This window comes from Clupea harengus, chromosome 15, assembly GCF_900700415.2.
Source record: "Clupea harengus chromosome 15, Ch_v2.0.2, whole genome shotgun sequence".
In the NCBI taxonomy this organism is placed as follows: Eukaryota; Metazoa; Chordata; class Actinopteri; order Clupeiformes; family Clupeidae; genus Clupea; species Clupea harengus.
The window spans coordinates 4,899,282-4,915,348 of NC_045166.1; the positions used below are offsets into that span (position 1 = coordinate 4,899,282).

Consider the following 16,067-nt stretch of genomic DNA (forward strand, 5'->3'; position numbering starts at 1 on the left):
TGAAACCAGCCAATGGAAAACAAACTACTTGGCACCAAAACAACAGGCTGAAACTAGCACCTTAAAGCCAACAACATCAAGGTTATGGGTTTGATATCTAGGGAGCACATATACTGATGGAAGATCATGTAAATCATAGATAAAAGTGTCTGTAACATGAATAAATGTAAATCTAATAAGCCCTAGTACTCAGATAGATGATTATTGCTAGTAAGGTAGACTAAGAATAAAAAGTGTCACCACAGTGAATCTGCTTTACGTAATATCTGGTAATGCAGTTTACATGACTAGTTTTAACCAAAACATGGCCTACTGTCCTCCATGTTGTATACTGTTCTAGTTCATGTAAAATTAGCTCATAAAAGATGGGAGCTGCTGTTTGTTAACAATCAGTGAGTTCATTTAATGTGGCTGACAGTGAAACTTAACCCTAGGTTCCATGTTGTTTGACATGCTATTGTCAGCCTGAATATGAAAAGGCTAAAGTAGTACTCCAGCTTGGATCTCTAGTTCCAGAATTACATCTTTCCCAGATCAGATTCTATTCTATAAAAACTTGAATGGACAACTGCCTCAGCCTGGCTAGGTGTTGATACTATAGATCTGGGGTTAATTACTATATCATATCTACAACAACTAATTTTACAATATCTGATTAGATGGTCATTTCATAATTCCATAGTCAGTATCTGGTCCAAAACATGCTTCATTATTTATTATATTCAAAAGGAAAAAAAACATCATACTTTTACTGTGTTCTTGTTTCTGTCTCCTCTCTGACTAGCCCTCTGTTGTTTCATTTTAGATGGTGTTGTACTTTGTGATGGACGTTCTCAGAGATTTACCTGGACTCCCAGGATTGTTTGTTGCTTGTCTGTTCAGTGGAGCTCTTAGGTAACCCCATCTCCTGCTGTCTCTCTTGTAAAATTAAACTACTCAGATATGTCACAGCTGGACAGGAATACAGTAATCACTTGTGAAGAAATTGGAGCACTAATAATTATTTTCTTACTTTGAAGTATACTTTACATACTTAAACGTTTTATTCAATTGCAGTACAATATCGTCTGCTTTTAATTCCTTGGCAACGGTTACTATGGAGGATTTGATCAAGCCCTACTTCCCTGCGATGAAAGAATCACGGGCCACCCTGCTCTCAAAAGGCCTTGGTGAGCATTGCAGTTATTTTACTGTTGCTAGGCTTGTATTCATGGGTTATTGAGTAGGGGATCAGATCTATGGTCTGGCATCTCTACCTGTACTTTACATAAACATTGTTCACAGGCACTACATGTTGCTTGCATTTAAGTTGTTACCATTGTCATATATGTATGCTTGTGTTGCATGTATTAGATATTTTAAACCAATCTAGCCAAATGAAGTGACCAGGCACTAACCAGTTACTTACCAAATTGACAAAGCCAGCTAAGGTTGTGCTAATCATATGTTAGTGTACCTGTTGCAATTTCTGTGTTTGTCTTTCAACCCCTGTTTTTCTTTACTGACTATTTGCTCTCTTTGATCTTCTCCCCACACTACTCCCGCCCTTGTTTACTTCTCCACAGCGCTAGGATTTGGACTGGTCTGCCTAGCTATGGCGTACATTGCCTCCCTCATGGGGTCCGTACTGCAGGTGAGATCAACTCATTTGTTTAGGAACATCCACTGCTCTCCATTTTAGAAGGCAATATTTCAGTACTCCTTGTAGTATGTACAATATTTTTCACCTAGTGTCACGATACACTAGGAAGGAACTCGGTTACAAATATGACACTCCAGAAATCAGATCAAAAGGTGGTTTCATCGAGACAAAGTCTCCAAGAGCAGAAACAGCCCAGGGTCAAACTGCAGAGGTACAAAGTAGCCACAGACACAATCCAAAAACAGATCAATGGAAAACAGGCAGAGTATCAAAAATAAGCCAAGCCTAATGAGCAATGGTGTAGAAAATCAGGCAGGCCTTCAGGCAGGGGCAGAGTCCCAAACAGGCAGAGGTCAGGAACAGTAAGCAGGCCAAGGTCAGAGTGAACAACAAATGAATAAGAATATTCTGGGAGAGAAACAGGCAAGCAGATTACCATTTAATGTCAACAGTAATGTGAAACTGTGCAGGCCTGTAGTTATCAGGCCTGTCAGAGTGGGAAATCGATCCTAGACGACCATAACTCAGAATGACATAATTCTGGTCTTACTTTTATGCCTAGTAATAAAAGCTAAATCTATTTACAAAGCCATCCTATGACACAAGCCAGCACGTAAAAATAAACGTGTTGTTTTTGCCACTGATTACTGTTGCACCACATTCAGTGCCTGTAGTGGATTGGCCTAGCGTGTAGTGCTGGAGTGGGCACTCGAAGGAGAGCACCTCCCTTTGATAATCGACTACAGGCGCTGAATAGGTTGCTATGTCAGAGACTGGAAGAAGACAGAGGTAAAACACTGACTGTACAAACAGTCATTTTCTACAGTTTCCTTCCAGTTATTGAGGTAAATAGATGCAGGTATATCTCTGTAGGGACAACTGAAGCTTTGAAGGCAAAGCTGGGCCAGACATTTGAGGCTATATTTGTATAAATGGAGTTGCATTGTAATACTGCATTGGATCCGTCCTCTAACAGCTCCACTACTGCCATAAGGTGTAGCCAGATAACTAACCCTGCAACCCCTCTGGAGCAGTGGTGAATGAAGAACCTGAAAACCATAGCTGAGTAAGAGTATAGATGACTATAGATTCCTTTACAGATTATAGGTCTTAAAGTATCTCATCTGAACAGTGCTTAAGTGTCAAAACTATGGTATTGCGTATAGGCCCACCTTATGATAGAGGTAGAATGTGTATCTGAGAATATCACTGTAACAGCACAAGTGACTCACTTTATGGCAGTGTGTTTTTGCAATAAAATTGGGGCTGAAATATTAGTGTCATAGGAGAATATATTCCGCAAATATGGCCGTGGGTGCTCTTCACCGCCTCCTATAACAGGTGGTGGCGCGGTTGGGGCAGCATCAGAGCTGCTGGCTTCTGTGTCCATCCAGGTGAAGAAGTCTGTATGGGAGGGCGGGGGAAGGTGTCACATGGATGGTGTCATTCCTCCAAAAGTAGCATCTATATCTCGAAAGTCAACTAGCCATATTGAGTCAACAACCTGTTACCTAGCGTTAATCAATGTCACTCTAAATTGAGGTGAGCACAATATTCCCACTTTTCTGTCCCGTCTGTGTGGAACCATTGTCAAAAAGCCAGCCAAACTATTCTTATTAGTATGCTAAGACAAAGACCTATGTTCTGCAAGCATTATTTTCTCGGACAGCCATGATTTACATGTGTTAGTAGGAGGCTAAGTAGAAGCTATGATACCTAATAGTTTGAAGGAAGTTCATGCAGATAGAGACAAAGGGAAAGGAAGAGGAGAGGTGTCTAAAGACCTATAGATTGAAAGATAGAGACATACAGAACAGGACAGAGATAAAGAGAAAGAAAGACAGAGACCATATAGAGCAGGGGTGGGCAATTAATTTCCCCAAGGGGCCACATGAGATAGTGGGACTGTTGTGGAGGGCCGGACCAATAGGCTGAACTCAATTCTGCTCAATATAAGTTGTATCTCTTTATAAAAAAACATTAAATTGTATGGTTTTGATTAACTGCTACTGGTAAGAGTAGATCTTACATTTAGGCTATCAAAAAAAATTGGTGCAGGCATAGTACGATCAATACACATGGCACACACACACACACACACACACACACACACACACACACACACACACACACACACACACACACGAGAGCAAGCTTGCAATGCAATAGTATAAGTATACAAATTAATAGTTATCAATTTTTATCAGCGCAAATGGTCACAGGCACGCCCACACGCACGAATGTAGGCCTACGGAAATAAAACAAATATCCCACTTATTATACGGTTACTTGCCAAAACAATAGAAGACATTTTTCCAAAATACCTTTTTTTAAGGATTTTGTTGCCGTTTAGTTCTTCACGCAAATGCGAAGCAACCCACCTTCTGCCTTCAAGTTTCAATGACTTTCAGTTACGTTAAATGACCGGACTACTTGCGTTGCGGAATGATATGAAAGATGTGAATTAGAAGCACAAAACCCGCCAATGACAGCAGTCATACATATTTCGCAGCAGTGAATTTACAACACCTGCCAACGTTGGGATGGCCCATTCAAATCAACGGAACTTTTTGGAACATTCTGAAGAGCCGTATAATAAGTACAGGTATTTACGTTTGATCCCTAATTTACAATTGACCTCCGCGGGCCGCACAGGGACAGCCAACGGGCCGCAAATAGCCCTTGGCCCGCACTTTGCCCAGGTCTGATATAGAGTGTAATAAGATTCCATTGAATTGAATTGAATTGAATTAATAAGAAGATAGAGTTAAATAAAGAAAGATAGGTAGTCATTATGGTAGTGGTTGCAGGGATGTTGCTAGGGTGATTTGAGGTTGTTGCTAGGGTAGTCATGGTAGTTGCTAAGCTAATTGAAGTTGTTGCTATACTGGTTGCTAGGCTGTTGCTAGGGTAGTCATGTGGGTTGTTAGTTTGGCATTATAGTAGTAGTTGTTAGAATGTTGTAAGGGTAATTGATGTTGTTGCTAGAGTAGTCATGGTGGTTGCTGTGGTGCTTGGTAGGTTGTCATTATGGTAGTGGTTGGATGAAAGGATGTTTCTAGGGTAGCCAAAGTGGTTGCTAGGTTGGCATTATGGTAGTGGGTCCTAGGTTGTTGCTAGTATAACTGATGTGGTTGCCGGGGTGTTGCGAGGGTAAACGTGGTGGTTGCTATGGTAATTGAAAGATGAAGAGATCGAGAGAGAGAAAGAATTTAAAGATATTGAGGAGTTAGATAGTATAAGATACAGAAAAAGATGAGATTGTAAGTGAAAGAGAGAGAGATACAAGAAATGAAAGAGATGGTGAACTTACACATTAAGGCAGAGAGAAAGAGACTAAAAGAGTGGTGCTTGGTAGGTTGTCATTATGATGGTGGTTGCTAGGACGTTGCTAGGGTAACATATGTGGTTGCGAGGTGTTGCTAGGCTAGTCATGGTGGTTGCTATAATTGAAGTGGTTGCTAGGCTGGTTGCTAGGGTAGTCGTGGAGGTTGCTAGAGTTGTCATTGTGGTCTTGGTTGCTAGGGTAACTGAGGTGGTTGCTATGCTGTTTATTGGGTTGTCAAAGTGGTTGCTGCGGTGGTTGAAAGAAAGAGAAATCGAGAGAGTGAACAAAATAGAGAGACAAAGAATTTAAAGATAATGAGGAGTTAGATAGTATAAGATACAGCAACAGTATCAGACAAAATGTTGTGTTTGGTGGTCTGGTTTATGGTGCAAGGTGGAGCATGTTCGGAGATATGGGGTCTGCTTACGTGTGAATGGTGTGAAGTCCTGCAGACAGAAGGTCTGGCTGACCAGTTGTATGTTAATAAACATGGCACCTCAATATACAAAGGCTTTTGGCGCCAGTTTACTTCATGTAAATTGATTTTGTGGGGGAAGCATTCACATGAGTTGTAGCTATTTAAGAAGGAAACACCAATATTATTCATGACTTACACTGTGTAATCACTCAACCCCTAAATAAACCTGTCAATTTTGATTTCAATCACCTTAAAATACAGTATTCAGACCACTTTGAGCTGTAGCTAGTGTTTGAAGCAACGTTTGTGATTAAAATTCAATTACCAGTATGTACAGGCATTGATGCATATAATAAACTTCATTTAGGAATAATCATTTCTTAACTGAACTAAAGAAAATGTTTTAAGTTTTTAAACTCACATTTTGAACTGCTGTTTGAAGCACTTTCACATTTAGTAATATTCAGATTACTTGTGCTGAATATCCTTACTCAAAGTCTTTAAAAGTGCTCTTGCTCATTGCAGTAATCCTGGTAGAAAAATGGTTCCATGGTGTCTTCCTTCTTTTTCAAACCCCTTCTCTCCTGGTCATCTTTCAGGCAGCACTGAGCATTTTTGGAATGGTGGGTGGTCCACTCCTTGGCCTGTTCTGTCTTGGAATGTTTTTCCCCTGGGCTAACTCCACAGTAAGTGAAGCGCAGCTTAAACCACCAATTCTAAACAACTATTGATTTGATTATAGATAATGTGTATAGGATGACCCTTCTTCTTTTCCCAGGGTGCCCTGGTTGGGTTGCTTGCAGGCCTACTTATGGCTTTCTGGATTGGCATTGGAAGCTTTGTTACACGTTTATCTAACACAGACTCTCTACCAGTTGTCAACACCACTACTATACCAAGTTTGGACAACACAACTATAGCCACAATGATGACCATCATAAATTCCACTGCATCCAGGTGATGTATGGATTATAATGTATAAAAAATGGACACCACTCCACACAAATGAACATGACAAGATAATCATATGCCTGAAGCTGGTATCGTGTGAAATTTGACCCATTTCACACAGAAACACTGATGTGATATGATTTAAGCATCCCCCACCCTCCAAAACCTGCACTTTTAGCATAAATACATTAAGCTTCTGATATTCACTATTTGTATTCCCTTTCAATACAACTTTAAAAGCCTTCCTCCTAAGAAAAGAGTTAGGAAGAGAACACAATCACTTTTTATGTAAAATAACATTACAATAATATCATTCATAATAATAATAAAATACCAACAGCTTTGTGCCTAAGTTTCTCTTGTCTGGTGTGCAAGTTTCAGCAATCTAATTACCTTTCTTAAGGTGGAGGATGCATTAACTCTGTTATGTCCCATTAGGGTTGTAATGAAGTTATTCATAAGATGATTAGCTCCTGCACTGAACAGAAGCATAACTAAAGAGCAACAGCTCTTTAAGTCTGAGAGTGATTGAAAATGTACTTCAAATACTAGATCAGGTCTTTGTTCAGCAAATTGACCGCAAATATGTTCAGACCAAAACCAGCGAAAAATAAACCACCTCCACAATCAATCAATCAGTGATTCACCGATCAAAGGGGTTCAAAGACAACCAAGCTGTAGATTTATTTAACAATGCCATCTTGACAACATTAAAACAACAAAAACAGAGGTGAACCGTAATGGTAAAGCTAGTTGTAAAATAAACTGTAGAGGAACTTTTGTTTGGGGTAAATTATGTGAATGAATTCACTGAAGTTGAATTGAAACTGAATTGAGGTTATAAATAGGGATGATGAAAATTAAGGTCCATCACAGGTCTGCCAGAGTTGTAGACTTGCTGGCGAGCAAACTCAAAATGATAAATGATTGGACTGTCATCCATGAATGGACTGCTTTGTAAGACACTGTAATGGCTTCCCTTGGCGGCCTGAAATGGGCTGCTGTTAAGTGAGAAACCTACAACGACCTTAATAAGCTTTCCTATCACCATAAAATATAAGGTAGGTCACTTAATTCAAATCCACACAGGAGCAGTAAACAAAAGTCTCCCCTGTAATCCCCGACTACGACTAGCAGGAAAGGTTAACAACAGGCTAATTAATACAATACAATACTTAACAATGTCTTTGTTTGAGTGTGGTTGTTTAGTGCGATGGGATAGTATGATCGTTATTGTCTATAAAGGCATTTCAACGGGAAAATCTCCCGTTCATCGCGTCCATTAGCGCCCCACCGGTCACGTCTCTGCGCCCCACACTTTGAGAAACGCTGGGTTAGCCTAATGTCATGATCATCAACATTTGTGGATCTTATCTCAACATATTTCAATACAAAACACCACTGGCCAAAATAAAGACAATGGGCCTCATTCTCGAACGCAGTTAAGAAGGAATTTCTTCTGAACTCCACTTACGATGTTTTAGGGCATTCATGAAAGTTTTCTCATCTGAGATTCGTTCTGAACTTAAACCAGAATTTCAGAACGCGAAATAGCAGTTGTAAATCGCCCAAAGTTTTCTTAAATGCAATGAGGCCCAATGGATGCTTACCATTACATTCAGATTGGATGATTATTTAAGCTAATGTATTGCAAGGAACTATTAGCATGCTCTGCAAGAAACATTTAGCATACTATGTTAGCCACGGTGAGCTTAACTCCGGCTAAAGTTACTTATGTAAACAATTGAGACTGTAACATTAGCTTACTATCTAACGTTGAACTATGCCTGTCCTGTTGCCTAGCCTATATAAGAGCTAACGTCTTTAGGCTACCTGTGATAAAGATTGCTAAATTATAGTTCCTGTGACCAGAAGTGTGCAGGCCTACTAGTTTTCCATCAAATAGTGTGGAAGCCAGGTCGAGGTCCTCGGAACAATACTCAGTCTTTCCTTCCTATTACGACTTCTGCAAATTGCAAATTCAATTGATGTTTTGGAACAAACAGAAGGCTGTGTAAGGTGTGAAGATTCTTGGAGTTTACCTACATCATTGATCAGGGAATTATGGGATCAGGCTATGGACACAGAAGGACTTCAGTCTTGTCTGAGCTTAGAACATTCACCATTATTATTATGTATCAGCAAATCATTTGTGGCCACAGAAGGCTAATTCCAGTGTGATGTAGCTAATAAAATCAGTTCTGTAGCCTTCAAAGGAAAAAGGGTGCAGTCATAATGGAGAGAGCTGGGTGAAATGAGTATATTGGTTCCTAGTGCCCCAGGATACAAAGGGGTCTGAAGGTGGATTTTTAAATGGTCTTTACTATTTATGGTTATTTACTATTTACGGTTATGGTTCAAAAATTTGGACCTAAAAAGATGGGAAAGAAGGGCCCAGGTTAAAAGTTTCCAGAAGTTTCTTTTAAAATTTCCAATGCAACAATAAAGTTTGTGGCCAAAAGTCCTGAATATGCAAACATATGTACATGTCTGAGCGCCTAGACCACCAACACCCTCCAACTGCCAGTTTAAGGGCTAGCCTAAAAAGTAAATCCCAGACGTAGCGTTAGTATCTCATCTGATCTGTCACTTGAACAGCTCAGTTTGGGTTGATGCAAAAACGAGTTTCTCACATCCCAAATATGAAAACATAACCTAAACCAGCAGATATCTTTTTACGTGGCAGTGCACCATTAATCAGTGTAGACCTTCATCATTTTACAATACTTTTATTTTAAATTGAATATGAAAAAAAAAAAACTCTCGTATACGTATACATAGTCTATTTACTATTTCTATTTCTAATAAGTGAAGAAGACAAAACATAGGTTTATATATTAATACAATATATCACCAAACTATGCATTTAGGATAATACTACTACTGATAAAGTCAAATAATATCAGTTGCATTACCAAGTTTTGTGCTCTTTGAGAGTATTTGATAAAAGTATTTTTTTCACTGTCTGTGAAAAAGGTAGAAGCTGTTTTCTGACCGAATATCTTTTTGTTGACAGGCCCACAGGGGTGCAGGCACTGTACTCTCTCTCCTACATGTGGTACAGCGCTCACAACTCCACCACAGTAGTGCTGGTCGGCCTGCTGGTCAGCCTTCTCACAGGTGTGGAACTGCATTTTCTAAAATGGAAAGTCCATTGTCGGCAATACCTCAATTGAAGTAACCTGAATCCAGCTTCTCCCTTACTAACTTAAATAAGAAAATAACCACGTGAATATGCCACACTATGGAAAATATTTAAGTCATTGTGAGCCCAGTTCTAATGCTCAATAATGTTTGGCTTTGTATCTATCAATTATTTGAGATGGACTTCTCTATCCATATTTGGGAAATACTTCCAAAGCAACCCGTTGTTATTAATATCATTAACATTTTACCAGATGTCAACATAGCCTGTGTGATTCTTTAACAAAAGCCTTTTAAATCTGCAGACAACATTTTAAGCGAGCAGGCCTGATAAACCCAATCCCATTGTTTGTTTCTCAGGGCCTATGAAGGAGAAGGAGCTGACCCCAGGGACCGTGTACCCTGTGTTGGGCAACCTGCTGTTCTTCCTACCAGAGCGTTACAGGGAGAAACTGTGTTGTACCACTAGTCTGGAAGACAAGGTAATGTTCACACACTTAGTGGCAGTTATTCTCAGTTGTTTAGATGCAGTTGTTTAGATACAGTTGTTGAAACTGTAACTTTAAACCCCTGTTGAGTGAACACATATACCCAATGCAATCAATAAGGACATGCTAAACCATGAGTTTCTAAAACATTTGTGACATACTGTACCAGAAAAGATCGACTACACACCAAAGAGCTCCAGGGTCATCTTAAATGCAATTCCTCAAAAAAACACCAGATGCCCCACGGGGCCGCTCCAGGTTAGAAAGGTTAAGGGCTGAATTTGTGAGAAATCGTTGGTGATTGCGTTCACATCAACCCTACAGACATCCTCAGATTTAAATAATTATAATAATAATAATAATAATAATAAATACGACAATATTTGTAGGTTAGGCTTAAGTGTCTGGAGCAAACTTTCCCCATTGATAAACACTACAATTTCATTCACACACCGTACAAGAGTTTTGTTGTCTTTGTTGTCTTTGGCACATCAGGCTGACTGATTACTACAATGTAGCATTAGTGTTATCCCTAACGTTAGAAAGCGTCCATGAATGACTATATATTAAACTTTATTACAGGCTCAAGGCCCACATGGAAGATGCACAATACATATAATCAATAAATTACATATAAGTACATAAATACATACAATCATAAATACATATAAATATACAAGGAAAGAAGGGCTAAAAAAGGCACTCATGCCAGTGTTCCCAGATCTTAGATGTGTACTTGACAGAGCTATATGACTATATAAGCACCACTGGAGCGCAGCATGGTCATGGAGTGTTTATCATGGAGTGTTTATCATGGAGTGTTTTTTTTTTTCAATTTGTGTTTCACGATATCATATTCACAAGCTGCATCACTACCACATTCTTTACAATGGCCAATCAAAATGTAGCAGCCAATACATGCCAGTGATGTAAAGGTTCGAACTTAATTCAATTTAGCTTGAACCCCGATGATTGCTGCTTGGGGCTGATTTTTAAACGTATCACTGTTATCACAGTGTATACCGTCCTGTCTCCATTGGTCTTGTGTGCGCTTGCCAACCTCATTCCCTCGCCTACGCTACCAGTTCCACATACTTTAGCTTTTTTTCTTTCAAAGGCTTCCTCAATCCCATCTCCAAATAGAAACTCAATAAATTAAACAATGCGCTCAGAATACAACACCATGCCTGGCCTCGTAGCAGTCACAACAATGCACAATATGATCTTGGGTTGTATCAGATGGATGTTAAGGCCCCATAGCTGCATGCTGCAATTGATTATGAAGTGTAAACCAGTAGGATTCGGGGTGAATTTGGACAAAGGTGAAAAACTAGTCCGTAAACTGATCAAGTCATGTTATGATCTGAAATATCCAGGTAGAAATTGGAACAAAATGCTGGACAATTCCCTAAGTGTGAAAGATTTTATGCAGAATCCAGCTGATCTACAGCAAACCAATGGGAAAAGAAATAGTAATACTCATAATTATGATTTTTTTTTAATGATGTGAAGGATCTTTGAAAACTGAAACATTTCCTTGGTATTGATTTAGTGATGATGAAGGAGTTGTGGAGTTGTACATCTCAAAGGTACTGGAACGATTTGGCAGATCAGACTATAAACCAAGGTCAAAAGGTCAACCCCATGTGAACAGAAGTTACAGCAAAACAATGATGCTGACCCTGTTGATCTTAAGGGATACTGTGAGGTAGTAGGGACACTAAATTGATGATCTGTGTTTTGAAGGCATATGAGTATTTTGCCAATGTTTTAAAACATCCCCATATGTGCTTCTATCTGTTGTGCAGTCTCAAGCATTGGACCAGCAGCCCTATCAGATGGCTCAGAAAGAGGGGAATGGTGTGTCTTACCCCCAAGATGAGGAGAAGTGTCATGGAGAGGAGGCGGTGGTGGTGCAGGAAACAGCCATGTGAGGCCTCTTACCCGTATCTTCTGTTCATTCTGTCCACAAACGGAGAAGAAGAGGAGGCGGCTGAGACCCACTTCCATATTTCTAAAAAAAAAGAATAGTTTTAGTCTCTTTGAGATATCCCTTTGTAACAAAGTTTGTCAATGATTTATGATGTGTGTACTACTTAGTAGCCATAAATAGCCATACATTTTCAGTTCATCTGTGACTGAGCTCCATTACCTGTATGTCTTAGAGCAATGGTTCCCAAAGTGTGGGGCGGGCCCCCGGGGGGGCGGAGCTACAGCAATGGGGCACATGTTGAGGGCAGAAAAACTGAACGGAAACCAAACACTGGTCAGATTAAGTATGGCAGTGCTTTTACATAGTAGCCTTTAAGAACTATTTGATGATGAGTTTATAACCTGCTTTGTACTTGGTCAGGGCCTACTGTTGCGCTTATATATTAGAAGGGATAGCTCGCCTAATTAGTAATACAATGGACATGTGTATAACTGATCCAACGAATGAAACGATAGCCAATCATAAAACCGTATGTGATCCGGACAGATTTGATCCATTGTAAAGAAGAGCTCTGATTAAATAAAATGTAATGCAAATGAAACAATGTTTAACTGATAAGTTTTACTGAATAATAAAAAAATGTAGCTGTTCAAATGAAGCAAAATGAAACCATGTTTAAAATAAGCTATGCAGAAGACTGATCTGTTTTTTAAATTAGTTAAATAAATTAGGGATAATCGTTAATTTATAGTTGGCTATATGAGCGTCTCAGGCTTTGCACCTCAGTGTTTTGGGGGGGGTGGGCGCGCAATGTTTTTTTCATCATCAAATGGGGGCTTGCCATGAAAGGTTTGGGAACCACTGCCCTAGAGGGATTGGGAACCACTGCCCTAGAGGGATTGGGAACCACTGCCCTAGAGGGATTGGGAACCACTGTCCTAGAGGGATTATGAACCACTGTCCTAGAGGGATTGGGAACCACTGCCCTAGAGGGATTGGGAACCACTGCCCTAGAGTGATTGTAGACCATTGTGATTCTGGCAAGGTTTTTCATATTTGATCTCAGCAGCCAATGAAAACAAATCCCTCCCATCTGTGCTGCTGAAACAACGTGTTGATTGTCTGAAATCACGTATGGCTCAGCCCCACACTCCTTGTTTGTTTCCCATTTCCAGAGTCAGGAGGTTTGCAGAGGTTTTTTGAGCACTCACACTGAATGGACGGAAATTGTATTTGATTAGAATCACGGACTCAACCATGAAGAGAACTATCTCGTAAAACTGTAGCAAAGTTAATTGGCTAATTTTCATTTGCAGAACTGGATTTAGCCAACTTGCTTTGCTCTAGCACGATTAAACGTTAGTGGTAGTGCTGTAAGTCAACCTTCTTTGCCTGAAAGTGCTGTTGCAAATACAAAATTGGAATATCAGGATAAATGATAATCCCCAAACTAGCTGTCCTGAAGATGGTTGACCAATAATTAAAATGTTGTTTGATTAATTTCCTCCCTTTTTGATGTTGTGACAACTGCTCTATGGAATCCATGATATGGGTTTGTAAATTAGTGTAAAGTGTTCAAATTATGGCTGGATGTGTATGTCTTGATTAACAGGTGAAACACTGTTTTATGGGTTGGTCTTAATCTGTGATTATTTCAATGGAGGAGGATGGCCTGTAAGATTCACATGTTTTGCATACCAAAGTGCAAAGTGAATGACATTCCAGAAAATCTTGTTAGAAGGCTTTTAAGCAAAATACTTGAGCCTTTAGTTTTCACCAGCCACTTGTCCTTCTTCACTTTTCATGTCTCTGTGATGTTAAATGTGTTTTTGTAGGTTGACTCAAATTGAAGTTGTCAGTGGGGTTATTTCTGGACATCTTATGTGTTTTAATGTAGAAACCTGACTTAATGACTCCATTTCAACAGATTTTGCAACATAAGATTGTGTCAAGACACACATCTGGGAAAGCATACAAGAACATTTCTGTAGCATTGAAAAAGCCCAAGAGCACAGTGACCTCCATCATTCTCAAATTGAAGAGATTTGGAACCACAAACATTTCCTAGATTTGGTGGCTCAACCCTCAGTGTGTTTTTAATGTAGGGCGCCAGACAGGAGCCATTCCTCACGGCACAAGGCGCATGACCATGGAGGCCCCACTGGGAGTTTAACTAGAGCACCTGAACGACTGAACGAACTCTAGTCTGATGAAACTATTTGGCCAAAATTCCCAATGGCATGTGTGGAGGAAACCAGTAATTGAGCTTCACCTCATTAATACCATCCCTACACTCAAACACAGTGTTGGCAGCATCATGCTGAGGGCCTGGAAGACTAGTCAGGATAGAGAGAAAGATGGATGCAGAAAGATATAGAGCCATTCTGAGTGAGAACCTCTCCCAGAGCGAAGGGTTACATTTCAACATGACAACAATCCAAAACATCCTGCCAAGAAAACACAGGAGTAAACAGTGTGGATGTCCTGGAGTTACATCTCACAGCAGAGCATCTCTGGAGAAACCTGAAAATGGCCGTGCACTGACCATCCCCATCCAACCTGGTTGAGCTTGAACGATTTTCTGCTAAGAAGAATGGGAGAAAGATGTGCCAAGCTTGTAACATCATTTCCAATAAGACTTTAGGCCATCATTGCTGCCAGAGGTGCTTTGACCGAGTACTAAGTGAAGGGTCCCAATACTTGTGTTTGCTTTGTCATTGTAGAGTATTGTGTGTAGATTGATGTGAAAAAATGAATTGAATCCATTTTAAGATGAGCCGAAAAACTTGAAAGTGTCTTAAATCATGCACTGCATGTCTGCTGAGATCTGTGATGTGAAACTGCACAAACATGTCTAAATGTAAATGCCACTGGAAATATTATGGGCTATCATTACCCAGTCACCATAATCTTACTATGTTTGTTAAATGGCCAGTGAGATGAGAGTTAGGTGTCCTGTATGAAAACTCAATGGAGGGTTGAGGGGGGGTTTCTTTTCTACGTATACATTGTGACATTGAAGTAAATTGCCCTGCTGTGATGTACAGGGAATTTCATCTAGTTGATAGATGGATGTATTTGATTGTAAAAAAAAATACAGAAAACAATTGCCATTGCAATGCCAAATATTTGTACTCTAGTTGTACATTAAAATATGAAACCTGCTAGTATGGCATACAAGAGACAGTTCTGTTATATGTAATTATACAATGACAAGATTGTATGGTATTTTTTGACAATGAAATCAGGTTTACATTCAGGATTTTGCTGGATTGCACAATGCCTTTGTTTCAGATAATGGTTGCTACTTTATATTTATATAATATACTTTATGTTTTATTCTGATGGCTATTGCATATGCCATATGCTCTGAGAATATGACTTCTCAGGAATGCTTCTAGTCTTTATATTCTGTGATGATTGAACACAGAGTGTATTTAGGACATCAAGAAACTTCTAGAATTGCTAGTTATATTGTGGATGAATAACAGGAAGATTAGACATTTATGAAGGCTTAGTCTTGCATAAGATTACAAAAATGCTAATGTGACTTGACAGAAATGTGAAGTTCATTTTCTGAAATCATTGTCAAATTTGCTTTGTACACACTGTATTTAGGGATCAGGATCAGCAAATAAAGTACTTGTTCTTATACTATGTAGTATGAGTGAATCCAGTGCAGTCCAATACATACTATGTGATGCTGAGGAAAAATATTTACCATGGTACTATGAATTTAATTATTAATCAATAATGCACTAATGGTTTCATGAAATTGTTCTATTCATCAAACTTCATTTTCATCAAAGAAAACTCAATTACAGGTTTGCAGCCATTTGGCACCAAAGCTTGTTAGTGTTCTGAGATACTCAGGAGAAATTTCAACCAATGCCTCTCTGATCTTACTGTGTACCTCGAAGGGTTAAACTCTGGTGAGTTTGCAGGCTAGTCCATCAAAAACTTTAAAAAAAAAAACTGCTTCAGGTCATTGACCTGCATGATGAACTCGGCACCATTTACTGGCCACAGAAGACCATTAAGATAGAGTGGTTACCTCTCTGGTGCATTACTCCTTGCTCCCAGTATAAAACTCCCACCATACCAGCACCAAACCACCCCATACCAGCACCATACCAGCACCAAAGCAACCCATACCAGTACCA

General features: G+C 39.5%; 1 protein-coding gene across 2 annotated transcripts in view; it reads left to right on the forward strand.

Annotated features, from left to right (window-relative positions):
- slc5a6a (solute carrier family 5 member 6a) overlaps positions 1-15,867 on the forward strand; it is a 35,813-nt gene extending 19,946 nt beyond the window's left edge. For both annotated transcript variants that reach the window (XM_031581205.2, XM_012827326.3), the window contains 8 exons: positions 806-894; positions 1,057-1,169; positions 1,566-1,633; positions 5,988-6,074; positions 6,167-6,345; positions 9,356-9,459; positions 9,844-9,965; positions 11,780-15,867. In XM_031581205.2, the coding sequence (XP_031437065.1) occupies positions 806-894; positions 1,057-1,169; positions 1,566-1,633; positions 5,988-6,074; positions 6,167-6,345; positions 9,356-9,459; positions 9,844-9,965; positions 11,780-11,905 (888 nt within the window). In that variant the 3' untranslated portion in view covers positions 11,906-15,867. The remainder of the gene's footprint in view (positions 1-805; positions 895-1,056; positions 1,170-1,565; positions 1,634-5,987; positions 6,075-6,166; positions 6,346-9,355; positions 9,460-9,843; positions 9,966-11,779) is intronic.
- Positions 15,868-16,067: the final 200 nt, after the last annotated feature.